Raw genomic sequence first — 16,636 nt, 5'->3', positions numbered from 1 at the left:
ACCTACCATCCCCATCTGGCAGTGCGTGGGTCTCCATGGTGGGCGTGGGCTTGGAGCCATCATCTGGGTTGAGAGTGAGAAAGAAACGGAAAGAGACTACCATTATTGAGGTTAATACAATCTACTCTCCAGAACTGTTGAATGGTTGGGATTTGCACATGGCCCGGCCAAGAGCTCAGAAAAGAAAGGATAGAGAGAGAGAGAGAGAGAGTGAGAGAGAGAGAGAGAGAGAGAGGAAGAGAGAGACAGAGAGAGAGACAGACAGAGTGAGAGAGAGACAGAGAGAGAGAGACAGAGAGACAGAGAGGATAGTAGGAAGGAGGGTCTCCCACATCTCTCACTTTCGTACACAAACAGACCACACATTAACTCTCACAAACTCTTTCTCTCACACACACACACACACACACACACACACACACACACACACACACACACACACACACACACACACACACACACACACACACACACACACACACACACACACACACACACACACACGCGTGTACGGAAAACCTCTATAACCCACCCCCTCCCACCCGTACACTGTTCCACCCGCATCAGAATCAGAGAGAGCAGGTTAAGACTACCCCTCCAAAACCTTTAACCTGTTCTCACAGCTCTCTGTTCTGTGATGGTATCATCATTAAGGAAAGCCCAGAGAACCCTGCACTGGAACAAGAGCACCTAGTGATGGTGGCTATACAGTATGCCGTAGAAGAGAAACCTGTAACATGTCCTCTTTCTTGGTTGGAGGACCTAAACCTATGTAACATGTCCTCTTTCTTGGTTGGAGGACCTAAACCTATGTAAATGTCCTCTTTCTTGGTTGGAGGACCTAAACCTATGTAAATGTCCCCTTTCTTGGTTGGAGGACCTAAACCTATGTAAATGTCCTCTTTCTTGGTTGGAGGACCTAAACCTATGTAAATGTCCTCTTTCTTGGTTGGAGGACCTAAACCTATGTAAATGTCCCCTTTCTTGGTTAGAGGACCTAAACCTATGTAAATGTCCTCTTTCTTGGTTAGAGGACCAAAACCTATGTAAATGTCCCCTTTCTTGGTTAGAGGACCTAAACCTATGTAAATGTCCTCTTTCTTGGTTGGAGGACCTAAACCTATGTAAATGTCCCCTTTCTTGGTTGGAGGACCTAAACCTATGTAAATGTCCTCTTTCTTGGTTGGAGGACCTAAACCTATGTAAATGTCCTCTTTCTTGGTTGGAGGACCTAAACCTATGTAAATGTCCTCTTTCTTGGTTGGAGGACCTAAACCTATGTAACATGTCCTCTTTCTTGGTTGGAGGACCTAAACCTATGTAAATGTCCTCTTTCTTGGTTGGAGGACCTAAACCTATGTAAATGTCCCCTTTCTTGGTTGGAGGACCTAAACCTATGTAAATGTCCCCTTTCTTGGTTAGAGGACCTAAACCTATGTAAATGTCCCCTTTCTTGGTTAGAGGACCTAAACCTATGTAAATGTCCCCTTTCTTGGTTGGAGGACCTAAACCTATGTAACATGTCCTCTTTCTTGGTTGGAGGACCTAAACCTATGTAAATGTCCTCTTTCTTGGTTGGAGGACCTAAACCTATGTAAATGTCCCCTTTCTTGGTTAGAGGACCTAAACCTATGTAAATGTCCCCTTTCTTGGTTGGAGGACCTAAACCTATGTAAATGTCCTCTTTCTTGGTTGGAGGACCTAAACCTATGTAAATGTCCCCTTTCTTGGTTGGAGGACCTAAACCTATGTAAATGTCCTCTTTCTTGGTTGGAGGACCTAAACCTATGTAAATGTCCCCTTTCTTGGTTGGAGGACCTAAACCTATGTAAATGTCCTCTTTCTTGGTTAGAGGACCAAAACCTATGTAACATGTCCCCTTTCTTGGTTAGAGGACCTAAACCTATGTAACATGTCCTCTTTCTTGGTTGGAGGACCTAAACCTATGTAAATGTCCTCTTTCTTGGTTAGAGGACCTAAACCTATGTAAATGTCCTCTTTCTTGGTTGGAGGACCTAAACCTATGTAAACGTCCTCTTTCTTGGTTGGAGGACCTAAACCTATGTAAATGTCCCCTTTCTTGGTTAGAGGACCTAAACCTATGTAAATGTCCTCTTTCTTGGTTGGAGGACCTAAACCTATGTAAATGTCCCCTTTCTTGGTTGGAGGACCTAAACCTATGTAAATGTCCTCTTTCTTGGTTAGAGGACCTAAACCTATGTAACATGTCCTCTTTCTTGGTTGGAGGACCTAAACCTATGTAAATGTCCTCTTTCTTGGTTGGAGGACCTAAACCTATGTAAATGTCCTCTTTCTTGGTTGGAGGACCTAAACCTATGTAAATGTCCCCTTTCTTGGTTGGAGGACCTAAACCTATGTAAATGTCCCCTTTCTTGGTTGGAGGACCTAAACCTATGTAACATGTCCTCTTTCTTGGTTGGAGGACCTAAACCTATGTAACATGTCCTCTTTCTTGGTTGGAGGACCTAAACCTATGTAAATGTCCTCTTTCTTGGTTGGAGGACCTAAACCTATGTAAATGTCCTCTTTCTTGGTTGGAGGACCTAAACCTATGTAAATGTCCTCTTTCTTGGTTGGAGGACCTAAACCTATGTAAATGTCCCCTTTCTTGGTTAGAGGACCTAAACCTATGTAAATGTCCTCTTTCTTGGTTGGAGGACCTAAACCTATGTAAATGTCCTCTTTCTTGGTTGGAGGACCTAAACCTATGTAAATGTCCCCTTTCTTGGTTAGAGGACCTAAACCTATGTAAATGTCCCCTTTCTTGGTTAGAGGACCTAAACCTATGTAAATGTCCTCTTTCTTGATTAGAGGACCTTAACCTATGTAAATGTCCCCTTTCTTGGTTAGAGGACCTAAACCTATGTAAATGTCCTCTTTCTTGGTTGGAGGACCTAAACCTATGTAAATGTCCTCTTTCTTGGTTGGAGGACCTAAACCTATGTAAATGTCCCCTTTCTTGGTTGGAGGACCTAAACCTATGTAAATGTCCCCTTTCTTGGTTGGAGGACCTAAACCTATGTAAATGTCCCCTTTCTTGGTTAGAGGACCAAAACCTATGTAAATGTCCCCTTTCTTGATTAGAGGACCTTAACCTATGTAAATGTCCCCTTTCTTGGTTAGAGGACCAAAACCTATGTAAATGTCCCCTTTCTTGATTAGAGGACCTTAACCTATGTAAATGTCCCATTTCTTGGTTAGAGGACCTAAACCTATGTCAATGTCCCCTTTCTTTCTTAGAGGAGCTAATTTAGTTGACCTGAAGACTTCTAGAGGACATTAGTGTACTGTATCAGCCAGCCTACCATATACTCTGGATAGTGTACTGTATCAGCCAGCCTACCATATACTCTGGATAGTGTACTGTATCAGACAGCCTACCATATACTCTGGATAGTGTACTGTATCAGCCAGCCTACCATATACTTACCTAGACGTTGGGTAGACATACCACTGTCTCCTGTTCCTTTTGGGTCCGTCAAGCAAACCACAGAGGACCCTGGTCACTTACTATACCAGTCAGGCAGTCAGGTGGCGCAGGTAGCAAATCAAGCGGATTCAAAGGTAACATGTGACCCTCTGAAGGTTCTAACATGCTGCTGTCAGCTGTTGCTATTGGATGTGGAACCTTTTCTGACCTGGCAACGGCTAAAGGCAAAGTCCTGCTGTGTAACTGTAGGGCCTCCACAGTGTGTGTCACAGTGACACTTAAATGTGTTGATAAAACCCAGGAGCTGTCCTGCTCTGTTGTAATGTGTTGCTCTAACCCAGGAGCTGTCCTGCTCTGTTGTAATGTGTTGCTCTAACCCAGGAGCTGTCCTGCTCTGTTGTAATGTGTTGCTATAACCCAGGAGCTGTCCTGCTCTGTTGTAATGTGTTGCTCTAACCCAGGAGCTGTCCTGCTCTGTTGTAATGTGTTGCTCTAACCCAGGAGCTGTCCTGCTCTGTTGTAATGTGTTGCTATAACCCAGGAGCTGTCCTGCTCTGTTGTAATGTGTTGCTATAACCCAGGAGCTGTCCTGCTCTGTTGTAATGTGTTGCTCTAACCCAGGAGCTGTCCTGCTCTGTTGTAATGTGTTGCTCTAACCCAGGAGCTGTCCTGCTCTGTTGTAATGTGTTGCTCTAACCCAGGAGCTGTCCTGCTCTGTTGTAATGTGTTGCTCTAACCCAGGAGCTGTCCTGCTCTGTTGTAATGTGTTGCTATAACCCAGGAGCTGTCCTGCTCTGTTGTAATGTGTTGCTCTAACCCAGGAGCTGTCCTGCTCTGTTGTAATGTGTTGCTCTAACCCAGGAGCTGTCCTGCTCTGTTGTAATGTGTTGCTATAACCCAGGAGCTGTCCTGCTCTGTTGTAATGTGTTGCTCTAACCCAGGAGCTGTCCTGCTCTGTTGTAATGTGTTGCTCTAACCCAGGAGCTGTCCTGCTCTGTTGTAATGTGTTGCTCTAACCCAGGAGCTGTCCTGCTCTGTTGTAATGTGTTGCTCTAACCCAGGAGCTGTCCTGCTCTGTTGTAATGTGTTGCTCTAACCCAGGAGCTGTCCTGCTCTGTTGTAATGTGTTGCTCTAACCCAGGAGCTGTCCTGCTCTGTTGTAATGTGTTGCTCTAACCCAGGAGCTGTCCTGCTCTGTTGTAATGTGTTGCTCTAACCCAGGAGCTGTCCTGCTCTGTTGTAATGTGTTGCTCTAACCCAGGAGCTGTCCTGCTCTGTTGTAATGTGTTGCTCTAACCCAGGAGCTGTCCTGCTCTGTTGTAATGTGTTGCTCTAACCCAGGAGCTGTCCTGCTCTGTTGTAATGTGTTGCTCTAACCCAGGAGCTGTCCTGCTCTGTTGTAATGTGTTGCTCTAACCCAGGAGCTGTCCTGCTCTGTTGTAATGTGTTGCTCTAACCCAGGAGCTGTCCTGCTCTGTTGTAATGTGTTGCTCTAACCCAGGAGCTGTCCTGCTCTGTTGTAATGTGTTGCTCTAACCCAGGAGCTGTCCTGCTCTGTTGTAATGTGTTGCTCTAACCCAGGAGCTGTCCTGCTCTGTTGTAATGTGTTGCTCTAACCCAGGAGCTGTCCTGCTCTGTTGTAATGTGTTGCTCTAACCCAGGAGCTGTCCTGCTCTGTTGTAATGTGTTGCTCTAACCCAGGAGCTGTCCTGCTCTGTTGTAATGTGTTGCTCTAACCCAGGAGCTGTCCTGCTCTGTTGTAATGTGTTGCTCTAACCCAGGAGCTGTCCTGCTCTGTTGTAATGTGCTGCTCTAACCCAGGAGCTGTCCTGCTCTGTTGTAATGTGTTGCTCTAACCCAGGAGCTGTCCTGCTCTGTTGTAATGTGTTGCTCTAACCCAGGAGCTGTCCTGCTCTGTTGTAATGTGTTGCTCTAACCCAGGAGCTGTCCTGCTCTGTTGTAATGTGTTGCTCTAACCCAGGAGCTGTCCTGCTCTGTTGTAATGTGTTGCTCTAACCCAGGAGCTGTCCTGCTCTGTTGTAATGTGTTGCTCTAACCCAGGAGCTGTCCTGCTCTGTTGTAATGTGTTGCTCTAACCCAGGAGCTGTCCTGCTCTGTTGTAATGTGTTGCTCTAACCCAGGAGCTGTCCTGCTCTGTTGTAATGTGTTGCTCTAACCCAGGAGCTGTCCTGCTCTGTTGTAATGTGTTGCTCTAACCCAGGAGCTGTCCTGCTCTGTTGTAATGTGTTGCTCTAACCCAGGAGCTGTCCTGCTCTGTTGTAATGTGTTGCTCTAACCCAGGAGCTGTCCTGCTCTGTTGTAATGTGTTGCTATAACCCAGGAGCTGTCCTGCTCTGTTGTAATGTGTTGCTCTAACCCAGGAGCTGTCCTGCTCTGTTGTAATGTGTTGCTATAACCCAGGAGCTGTCCTGCTCTGTTGTAATGTGTTGCTCTAACCCAGGAGCTGTCCTGCTCTGTTGTAATGTGTTGCTCTAACCCAGGAGCTGTCCTGCTCTGTTGTAATGTGTTGCTCTAACCCAGGAGCTGTCCTGCTCTGTTGTAATGTGTTGCTCTAACCCAGGAGCTGTCCTGCTCTGTTGTAATGTGTTGCTCTAACCCAGGAGCTGTCCTGCTCTGTTGTAATGTGTTGCTCTAACCCAGGAGCTGTCCTGCTCTGTTGTAATGTGTTGCTCTAACCCAGGAGCTGTCCTGCTCTGTTGTAATGTGTTGCTCTAACCCAGGAGCTGTCCTGCTCTGTTGTAATGTGTTGCTCTAACCCAGGAGCTGTCCTGCTCTGTTGTAATGTGTTGCTCTAACCCAGGAGCTGTCCTGCTCTGTTGTAATGTGTTGCTCTAACCCAGGAGCTGTCCTGCTCTGTTGTAATGTGTTGCTCTAACCCAGGAGCTGTCCTGCTCTGTTGTAATGTGTTGCTATAACCCAGGAGCTGTCCTGCTCTGTTGTAATGTGTTGCTCTAACCCAGGAGCTGTCCTGCTCTGTTGTAATGTGTTGCTATAACCCAGGAGCTGTCCTGCTCTGTTGTAATGTGTTGCTCTAACCCAGGAGCTGTCCTGCTCTGTTGTAATGTGTTGCTCTAACCCAGGAGCTGTCCTGCTCTGTTGTAATGTGTTGCTCTAACCCAGGAGCTGTCCTGCTCTGTTGTAATGTGTTGCTCTAACCCAGGAGCTGTCCTGCTCTGTTGTAATGTGTTGCTCTAACCCAGGAGCTGTCCTGCTCTGTTGTAATGTGTTGCTCTAACCCAGGAGCTGTCCTGCTCTGTTGTAATGTGTTGCTCTAACCCAGGAGCTGTCCTGCTCTGTTGTAATGTGTTGCTCTAACCCAGGAGCTGTCCTGCTCTGTTGTAATGTGTTGCTCTAACCCAGGAGCTGTCCTGCTCTGTTGTAATGTGTTGCTCTAACCCAGGAGCTGTCCTGCTCTGTTGTAATGTGTTGATAAAACCCAGGAGCTGTCCTGCTCTGTTGTAATGTGTTGCTCTAACCCAGGAGCTGTCCTGCTCTGTTGTAATGTGTTGCTCTAACCCAGGAGCTGTCCTGCTCTGTTGTAATGTGTTGCTCTAACCCAGGAGCTGTCCTGCTCTGTTGTAATGTGTTGCTCTAACCCAGGAGCTGTCCTGCTCTGTTGTAATGTGTTGCTATAACCCAGGAGCTGTCCTGCTCTGTTGTAATGTGTTGCTCTAACCCAGGAGCTGTCCTGCTCTGTTGTAATGTGTTGCTCTAACCCAGGAGCTGTCCTGCTCTGTTGTAATGTGTTGCTATAACCCAGGAGCTGTCCTGCTCTGTTGTAATGTGTTGCTATAACCCAGGAGCTGTCCTGCTCTGTTGTAATGTGTTGCTCTAACCCAGGAGCTGTCCTGCTCTGTTGTAATGTGTTGCTCTAACCCAGGAGCTGTCCTGCTCTGTTGTAATGTGTTGCTCTAACCCAGGAGCTGTCCTGCTCTGTTGTAATGTGTTGCTCTAACCCAGGAGCTGTCCTGCTCTGTTGTAATGTGTTGCTCTAACCCAGGAGCTGTCCTGCTCTGTTGTAATGTGTTGCTCTAACCCAGGAGCTGTCCTGCTCTGTTGTAATGTGTTGCTCTAACCCAGGAGCTGTCCTGCTCTGTTGTAATGTGTTGCTCTAACCCAGGAGCTGTCCTGCTCTGTTGTAATGTGTTGCTCTAACCCAGGAGCTGTCCTGCTCTGTTGTAATGTGTTGATAAAACCCAGGAGCTGTCCTGCTCTGTTGTAATGTGTTGCTCTAACCCAGGAGCTGTCCTGCTCTGTTGTAATGTGTTGCTCTAACCCAGGAGCTGTCCTGCTCTGTTGTAATGTGTTGCTCTAACCCAGGAGCTGTCCTGCTCTGTTGTAATGTGTTGCTCTAACCCAGGAGCTGTCCTGCTCTGTTGTAATGTGTTGCTATAACCCAGGAGCTGTCCTGCTCTGTTGTAATGTGTTGCTCTAACCCAGGAGCTGTCCTGCTCTGTTGTAATGTGTTGCTCTAACCCAGGAGCTGTCCTGCTCTGTTGTAATGTGTTGCTCTAACCCAGGAGCTGTCCTGCTCTGTTGTAATGTGTTGCTATAACCCAGGAGCTGTCCTGCTCTGTTGTAATGTGTTGCTCTAACCCAGGAGCTGTCCTGCTCTGTTGTTCCCTGAGGGACTGGAGTGCAACTCATGCAAACTGTGTAACATGATCTCCTACATGTGAGGAAGACCGGCTTCATCATGCAGGTACCCCCCTACAGATCCCCGCTTGTTCTCCCTCCCATTCCTGCAGTAGGCTATACACCACCCCTGGGGCTTGCAAATGACAACAGTCAGACACGTCTGTAGTGAATGTATATATTTCAGGGCTGATATTCCACAGAGGAATGGGGCCTGGGGGCAGGGCCTGGGGCTGGGGGCAGGGCCTGGGGGCAGGGCCTGGGGCTGGGAGCAGGGCCTAGGGGCAGGGCCTGGGGGCAGGGCCTGGGGGGTCAGCAGCGTGGTTCTAGGGGTTAGCCTTTGGTGTGAGATCAGGCATCTTTTACTTTTCAATGCATATGCTGGAGAAGCCTGGAAGGTTAATAATTGTTAACACTTAAAAAAAATTAAAACAGCAACTGAAAATACCTTTACCACTTCAATTGGGTGATTAATATATTTATCAGAATGGCAAATATATGCCTTGATGAAACTAAGAATCGATGCGGTAATTAATATATTTATCAGAATGGCAAATATATGCCTTGATGAAACTAAGAATCGATGCGGTAATTAATATATTTATCAGAATGACAAATATGTGCCTTGATGAAACTAAGAATCGATGCGGTGAGAGGGGGAGATGTTTGAGTGCAGTGCATTTCATCTGTACACAAATACAGAGAAACGAACACAGAGAAACGAATTACCCAAACAAACACTATGAGAATGGTACTGGAGGGAGCAGCAGCTATTTTACAGCTCCTGACCAATGCAATTTTGTACATAATGTTTCCCACCATCGTTTTCCTACGACCGTGAAGAGCTTCTGGACATCAGAACAGCGATCAATAACCTCGATTTGGACGAAGATTTCTACGTCAGTGAGTCGGCGGTAAAGGACATACTGCTCATCCCGGGCCAGGCCCAAAATCACAGACACTCGAAAAAGGAACGTCTGGTTCTCTAACGAACCAAACACAGCTGTTCCAGACGACTGCGTGATCACGCTTTCCGTGGCCGATCTAAAACCTTTAAACAGGTTAACATTCACAAGGCCGCAGGGCCAGACGGATTACCAGGACGCGTACTCAGAGCATGCACTGACCAGCTGTCGAGTGACTTCATTGACATTTTCAACTTCTTCCTGACTCAGTTTGTAATACCTACATGTTTCAAGAGAGACCACTGTAGTCCCTGTGCCTAAGAATGCCAAGGTAACCTGTTTTAATGACTATTGCCCTGTAGCACTCACATCTGTAGCCATGAAATGCTTTGAAAGACTGGTCATGGCACACATCAACACCATCATCCCAGACACCCTGGACCCACTCTAATCGCCAACAGATCCACAGATGAGGCAATCTCTATTGCACTCCACACTGCCCTCTCCCACCTGGACAAAACAAACACCTGTGTGAAAATGCTGTTAATTGACTACAGCTCAGCGTTCAACAACATAGTGCCCTCAAAGCTCATCACTAAGCTAAGGACCCTGGGACTGAACACCTCTCTCTGCAACTGTATCCTGGACTTCCTGACGGGCCGACCCCAGGTGGTGAGGGTAGGCAACAATACGTCTGCCACGCTGATCCTCAACACGGGGGCCCCTCAGGGGTGCATGCTTAGTCCCCTCCTGTACTCCCTGTTCACCCACGAATCCAACACCATCATTAAAGGAAAGGTTCACCCATTTTGAATGTTATATATTGTTTTTGTGCATCTCTGAGTGATGTTGTATCGATTCCCTGGGTCATTTCATGTTTTCATGTGTATCTGAGTTATTGGCGTTCAAGCAGGCAGAAAACCGGGCCAGTAGCACGTTTACAATTTTTCTTACTTTTTAACTTATTATTGGTTAAGGGGCTTGTAAGTAAGCATTTAACGGTAAAGTCTACACCTGTTGTATTCGGTGCATGTGACAAATAATATTTGATTTTGATTTGAAAACACACACATATATACACACACACACACACACACACCACAGCTGGCGGATCTCTGCTCACCTTTTCTCCCGGAACTAGGAGGTCCAGATGGTTTATCAGTTACTGACCCTTTAAAGAGAAAGCACAACATTTATACAACATCTCTTCTACAGGACAGAACAGGACAGTACACACACACTAAACACACACACACACACACACACATACACAGACACACACGTTCTATTCTATTCTACAGGACAGACAGACAGTAGAGAAGTCTCCTGTAGACCTTCAGTATAGGATAGAGACCAAGGTTAGACAGTCCTCACCTCACTAAAAACCTTCTGACTGACAAGTGGATATTAGTTTGGCTACACCTTCTATAATAGTAGCAATCATAACCAAACAATGTGGTCCACTGCCCCAGACCCCCCTGGTAGGCTACAGTCAGACATGGAATAGGCATGTAACAGTGAATAGCATTCCTCTTTTTCTGAGCATGCAGATAGTCAAGCTAGGTTGGCATGCACGGGTTCAGAGGGCATTGACAAAATTCAGAATTCAATAGACAATCCGACCAAATTAGAATTAATATAAGAGGGAAAGAGTTGAAATTGAATTAATTAATTAATGGGAGGCGATTGGAAGTAGTTACTACCTGACAACTTGTCACTTGTCCCAGCATGAGTTCCCATAAATTCACGGAAGTTTCCTGCAAACGTATGATGACGTAAGATGGTTGACAGGCGATAGAGAATGAACAGGGGCAGTTGATAATGTGGTAGAAGGCGCTGGAGACGGCTGAGTTGGGTGGACGAGTTGTTTCAGCACACACTTAGAAAAAAGGTGGCATCTAGAACCTAAAAAGGGTTCTTCGGCTGCCCCCATAGGATAACCATTTTTGGTTCCAGGTAGAACCTATTTGGGTTCTATGCAGAACCCTTTCCACCAAGGGTTCTACCTGGAACCCAAAAGGGTTCTACCTGGAATCCAAAAGGGTTCTACCTGGAACCCAAAAGGGTTCTCCTATAGGGCCAGCTGAAGATCCTTTTGGAACCGTTTTTTCTAAGAGTGTACTGCACTTCAAGTTTGGTATTCCTGAGGTTACAGTTCTCAGGAAGTATTCTCACCCCTGGACTTTTTCCACATTTAGTTGTGTTACAGCCTGAACTAAAATATATATATTTTTGTCACCTAAACACAATACCACATGATGTCAAAGTGGAATGATGTTTCATTTTTTTTTAACAAATTAATTACAAATGAAAAGCTGAAATGTCTTGAGTCAGTAAGTATTCAACCCCTTTTGTTATGATACTGTAACGGTTCTCCTCTTCCTCTTCATCCGAAGAGGAGGAGCATGGATTGAACCAAAACGCAGCTTCTGAAGTTGACATTATTTATTTACAGAAAAGACGAAAACACGAACTTCACTATAAACTAACAAAACAACAAAACGGAGTAGACAAACCTGGACATGCGAACTTACATACAACGCAGAACTCACGAACAGGAAAATGACTACACAAAAGACCGAACGTACAAACAAACCGAGAACAGTCCCGTGTGGCGTAACATACAAACACTGACACAGGAGACAACCACCCACCAACAAACAGTGTGAAAACACCTACCTTAATATGACTCTCAATCAGAGGACATGAAAAACACCTGCCTCTAATTGAGAGCCATATTAGGTCACCCTTTAAACCAACATAGAAACAGAAAACATAGACTGCCCACCCAAACTCACGTCCTGACCAACTAACACATACAAAACTAACAGAAAACAGGTCAGGAACGTGACAGATACGCCTAAATAAGTTCAGGAGTAAACATTTGCTTAACAAGTCAAATAATAAGTTGCATGGACTCACACTGTGTGCAATAATAGTGTTTAACATGATTTTTGAATGACTACCTTATTTATGAACCCCCCACATACAATTATCTGTAAGGTCCCTCAGTCGAGCAGTGAATTTCAAACACAGATTCAACCACAAAGACCAGGGAGGTTTTTCCAATGCCTCGCAAAGAAGGGAACATATTGGTAGATGGGTAACAAAAAAAAGGGTAAAAAAAAGAAGAAGCTGACATTGAATATCCCTTTGAGCATGGTGAAGTTATTAATTACACTGTTGATGGTGTATCAATACACCCAGTCACTACAAAGATACAGGCGTTCTATCTAACTCAGTTCTCAGTTGCCGGAGAGGAAGGAAACCGCTCAGGGATTTCACCATGAGGAAAATGGTGACTTTAAAACAGTTACAGAGTTTAATGGATGTGATAAAAGAAAACTGAGGATGGATAAACAATATTGTAGTTACTCCAGAGGGGGGGGGGGGGGCAAGTCACTATTATTCGAGCCACAAGCAAGTCTCAAGTCACAAGGTCCGAGTCTCAAGTCGAGTCCCAAGTAGAATGGGTCGAGACTCTAGTCAAGTCCAAGTCGTGCATTCTAAAACATGTCATGTCAGGTCTCAAGTCAAGTAAAAGAAAAGTATATCCATGCAACGACTTCTTATTTATTGACAAATCGTATTTATTGAGGCTAGCAGACAGCCCTTTTCATTATTTTGATGATATAATTGTAAAATAGGGCCCTTGCTGTCCTAAGGGCATGACATCAGCAGAGGCAGGTTGATGTGCTCAGAGTATAATTTTTTTTACAAGTCTTGGGCATCCAACGGTAAAAGAGCCTTATCATACAAAATATACAAGTAGATTTTCCAAATACACACGGGCAATATCCCCAAAAGAAATAGCCTCTGTATCAGGCTTAACCTGTCCTATCTGAACGGACACAGGTAGAGGGCCAGACTGTACAGCCTCCCCTTGAGAAATCAAATTAAATCTATCTATCAGGAGCTCAGACAGGTAGGCATAATACAACCACCTGGTCCCCAGGACCATACAATTACCCAAATGCCAATTACAAACCAATAAACGGGTTCTACAACGTGAAATAGACAATATCCACATCCCATTGTTACATTGGTATATTCGTATTAAATCAGACTTAATGATTATGAATGAAATGATTAATGATATTTCAACACAGTTGCGATCCGTCATTCAGGACCTGTTTTGAGCCCCACCTGTTATTTTGTTATTAATACGTGTCACATATCCGTTTTTCAACAACAAAAATCAATGAGTTACTAAAGCCGCATACAAACATGGTCTCATTTTTTACTTTCTTGAGCAGCTCCAAAATGTAGCAGTGTTCTGTCACTCATGGGGACAATATGTAGCGTAGGGTTGGTAATGTTCTCTAGTTGCGCCGTGATTGGCTCAGTGTTCTGTCACTCATGGGGACAATATGTAGCGTAGGGTTGGTAATGTTCTCTAGTTGCGCCGTGATTGGCTCAGTGTTCTGTCACTCATGGGGACACTACGTCACCGCAAAATCTACGGGCAGAGCTCGAAAATTCAAGCACCTTTGGGTGCTGCCATAGATTTACATTAAAAATGCCCATCCGATAAGGCTCAATGTCAATGGCCGCAGATCAAATGACGTCAAATCACGTTATATCTACCTGAGCTTTGATTGGACTGATCATGTCAACATCATACTTTTAAAATCTTAGCTAGCAGTCATCATCATGAATCAAGTCGACAATCTACTGGCAAATCCTTTTCAATTCTTGTCATATGAAGAGAAATAATGAAGAGAAATTATAGATAAAACGTATCTGTGCTCATCGGACATAAACATGACACAACAATTGGAAATTGCAATTTCAACAAGGAGTGGTTTGGAAGGAATCAGTGGCTAACTGCACGCCTTGCAAAGCAATCACTAGCCTGCTATTCAGTGGAGAGGGTCCGTGGTCCAAGTCTGGGTTTAAGGGTTTCTTTTCCAAGCTTAAATAGATAAACATTCAACACCATGGGCCACAAAAGGTTGAAAACATTGGCCATACTGTCAATCCAGCATGACTTCTGCCGCCTTCAAGACAACTGGGAACTCGGAACTGGGAAATCTCAGAGTTCAGTGAGTTCAAGACAACTAGGAACGTGGAACAAAACGAGCTCCGCCTGGGAAAATACGTGTTGAACAGTCATCCAACTCGGAATTGCAAGTTGGGCACTCGGGCCTCTTTCTAGAGCTCTGACTTAAAGATCACTGACGTCATGATTCGACCTTGTTTTTTTTCCAGAGTTCCCAGTTGTCTTGAAAGCACCATAAATCCAGAGAATGCCAGACCTCGATGACATAGTTTGATGACAAATTTTGCCCAGAAGAAGGACTGCTGCACCACCTTCCTGTTCAAGTGAGCACAGCACAACAAGATGAGTCCAAAAATGTATTGTATGCTGCTGCATAAATGATGTAATATGCCAGGGAGATATGTATACTGTAGCTAGGAAAGTAATACTAAGTGTATGTTGTGTAGTAAGATGTTAGTTGCCCATGTGCCTCACCCTAATAATTTGGTCCTACTGTTCTGACTTGTAAGAGCTTTCATTGTCTGCTTATATGGCCTGTATATTTACCCCACAGTTCTGACTTGGTGTACAAGGAGAATACTGTAGGAACGGATAAGAACGGCCCATGTTCTGAATTCTGTCGCTGTACATTTCAAAAGTGCTGAACAAATAGTTATATTGACTACATCCGTCTTAGCTCGCTCATTAATACCTTAATCCAAATTACGGATTGTCTCTTATCCGCTTATCGTTCCCTTATGCCATAGTTTTTCAGTAGAAATGTTTTTACATTTGTTTAAGCAAGTCAGCCATATCAGCTAGTAGTGGCTTTGCTGACATGCATAAAAAAACTGTACATCTTGGTGGGGCAAACAATTTTCTCTTATTCAATCATCATCAAGCCTTATTGAACGTTCTGACTCCAAAGCGTGGAAATAGGTAGCCTATTTCTATATGCACTGAGGCCCTGGGAAACAGACAGGAAGCACAACCAGAATGACAGAGACACACTGAGGCCCTGGGAAACAGACAGGAAGCACAACCAGAATGACAGAGACACACTGAGGCCCTGGGAAACAGACAGGAAGCACAACCAGAATGACAGAGACACACTGAGGCCCTGGGAAACAGACAGGAAGCACAACCAGAATGACAGAGACACACTGAGGCCCTGGGAAACAGACAGGAAACACAACCAGAATGACAGAGACACACTGAGGCCCTGGGAAACAGACAGGAAGCACAACCAGAATGACAGAGACACACTGAGGCCCTGGGAAACAGGCAGGAAGCACAACCAGAATGACAGAGACACACGGAACCCTGGGAAACAGACAGGAAGCACAACCAGAATGACAGAGACACACTGAGGCCCTGGGAAACAGACAGGAAGCACAACCAGAATGACAGAGACACACTGAGGCCCTGGGAAACAGACAGGAAGCACAACCAGAATGACAGAGACACACGGAACCCTGGGAAACAGACAGGAAGCACAACCAGAATGACAGAGACACACTGAGGCCCTGGGAAACAGACAGGAAGCACAACCAGAATGACAGAGACACAGAGACCCTGGGAAACAGACAGGAAGCACAACCAGAATGACAGAGACACACTGAGGCCCTGGGAAACAGACAGGAAGCACAACCAGAATGACAGAGACACACTGAGGCCCTGGGAAACAGACAGGAAGCACAACCAGAATGACAGAGACACCCGGAACCCTGGGAAACAGACAGGAAGCACAACCAGAATGACAGAGACACACTGAGGCCCTGGGAAACAGACAGGAAGCACAACCAGAATGACAGAGACACACTGAGGCCCTGGGAAACAGACAGGAAGCACAACCAGAATGACAGAGACACACTGAGGCCCTGGGAAACAGACAGGAAGCACAACCAGAATGACAGAGACACACTGAGGCCCTGGGAAACAGACAGGAAGCACAACCAGAATGACAGAGACACACGGAACCCTGGGAAACAGACAGGAAGCACAACCAGAATGACAGAGACACACTGAGGCCCTGGGAAACAGACAGGAAGCACAACCAGAATGACAGAGACACACGGAACCCTGGGAAACAGACAGGAAGCACAACCAGAATGACAGAGACACACTGAGGCCCTGGGAAACAGACAGGAAGCACAACCAGAATGACAGAGACACACTGAGGCCCTGGGAAACAGACAGGAAGCACAACCAGAATGACAGAGACACACTGAGGCCCTGGGAAACAGACAGGAAGCACAACCAGAATGACAGAGACACACTGAACCCTGGGAAACAGACAGGAAACACAACCAGAATGACAGAGACACACTGAGGCCCTGGGAAACAGACAGGAAGCACAACCAGAATGACAGAGACACACGGAACCCTGGGAAACAGACAGGAAACACAACCAGAATGACAGAGACACACGGAACCCTGGGAAACAGACAGGAAGCACAACCAGAATGACAGAGACACACGGAACCCTGGGAAACAGACAGGAAGCACAACCAGAATGACAGAGACACACGGAACCCTGGGAAACAGACAGGAAGCACAACCAGAATGACAGAGACACACGGAACCCTGGGAAACAGACAGGAAGCACAACCAGAATGACAGAGACACACGGAACCCTGGGAA

General features: G+C 45.7%; 1 protein-coding gene across 1 annotated transcript in view; it reads right to left on the bottom strand.

Annotated features, from left to right (window-relative positions):
- Positions 1-6: 6 nt before the first annotated feature.
- The window catches only part of LOC120039531 (SPARC-related modular calcium-binding protein 1-like), a gene marked incomplete at both ends in the record, with an annotated part of 32,540 nt that continues 15,910 nt past the window's right edge, over positions 7-16,636 (bottom strand). The window contains 3 exons of the mRNA XM_038984943.1: positions 7-96; positions 10,136-10,183; positions 10,716-10,769. Of these exons, the coding sequence (XP_038840871.1) occupies positions 7-96; positions 10,136-10,183; positions 10,716-10,769 (192 nt within the window). The remainder of the gene's footprint in view (positions 97-10,135; positions 10,184-10,715; positions 10,770-16,636) is intronic.

This window comes from Salvelinus namaycush, unplaced genomic scaffold (assembly GCF_016432855.1).
Source record: "Salvelinus namaycush isolate Seneca unplaced genomic scaffold, SaNama_1.0 Scaffold2776, whole genome shotgun sequence".
NCBI lineage: Eukaryota > Metazoa > Chordata > Actinopteri > Salmoniformes > Salmonidae > Salvelinus > Salvelinus namaycush.
This window is presented reverse-complemented; position numbering and strand designations above follow the sequence as displayed.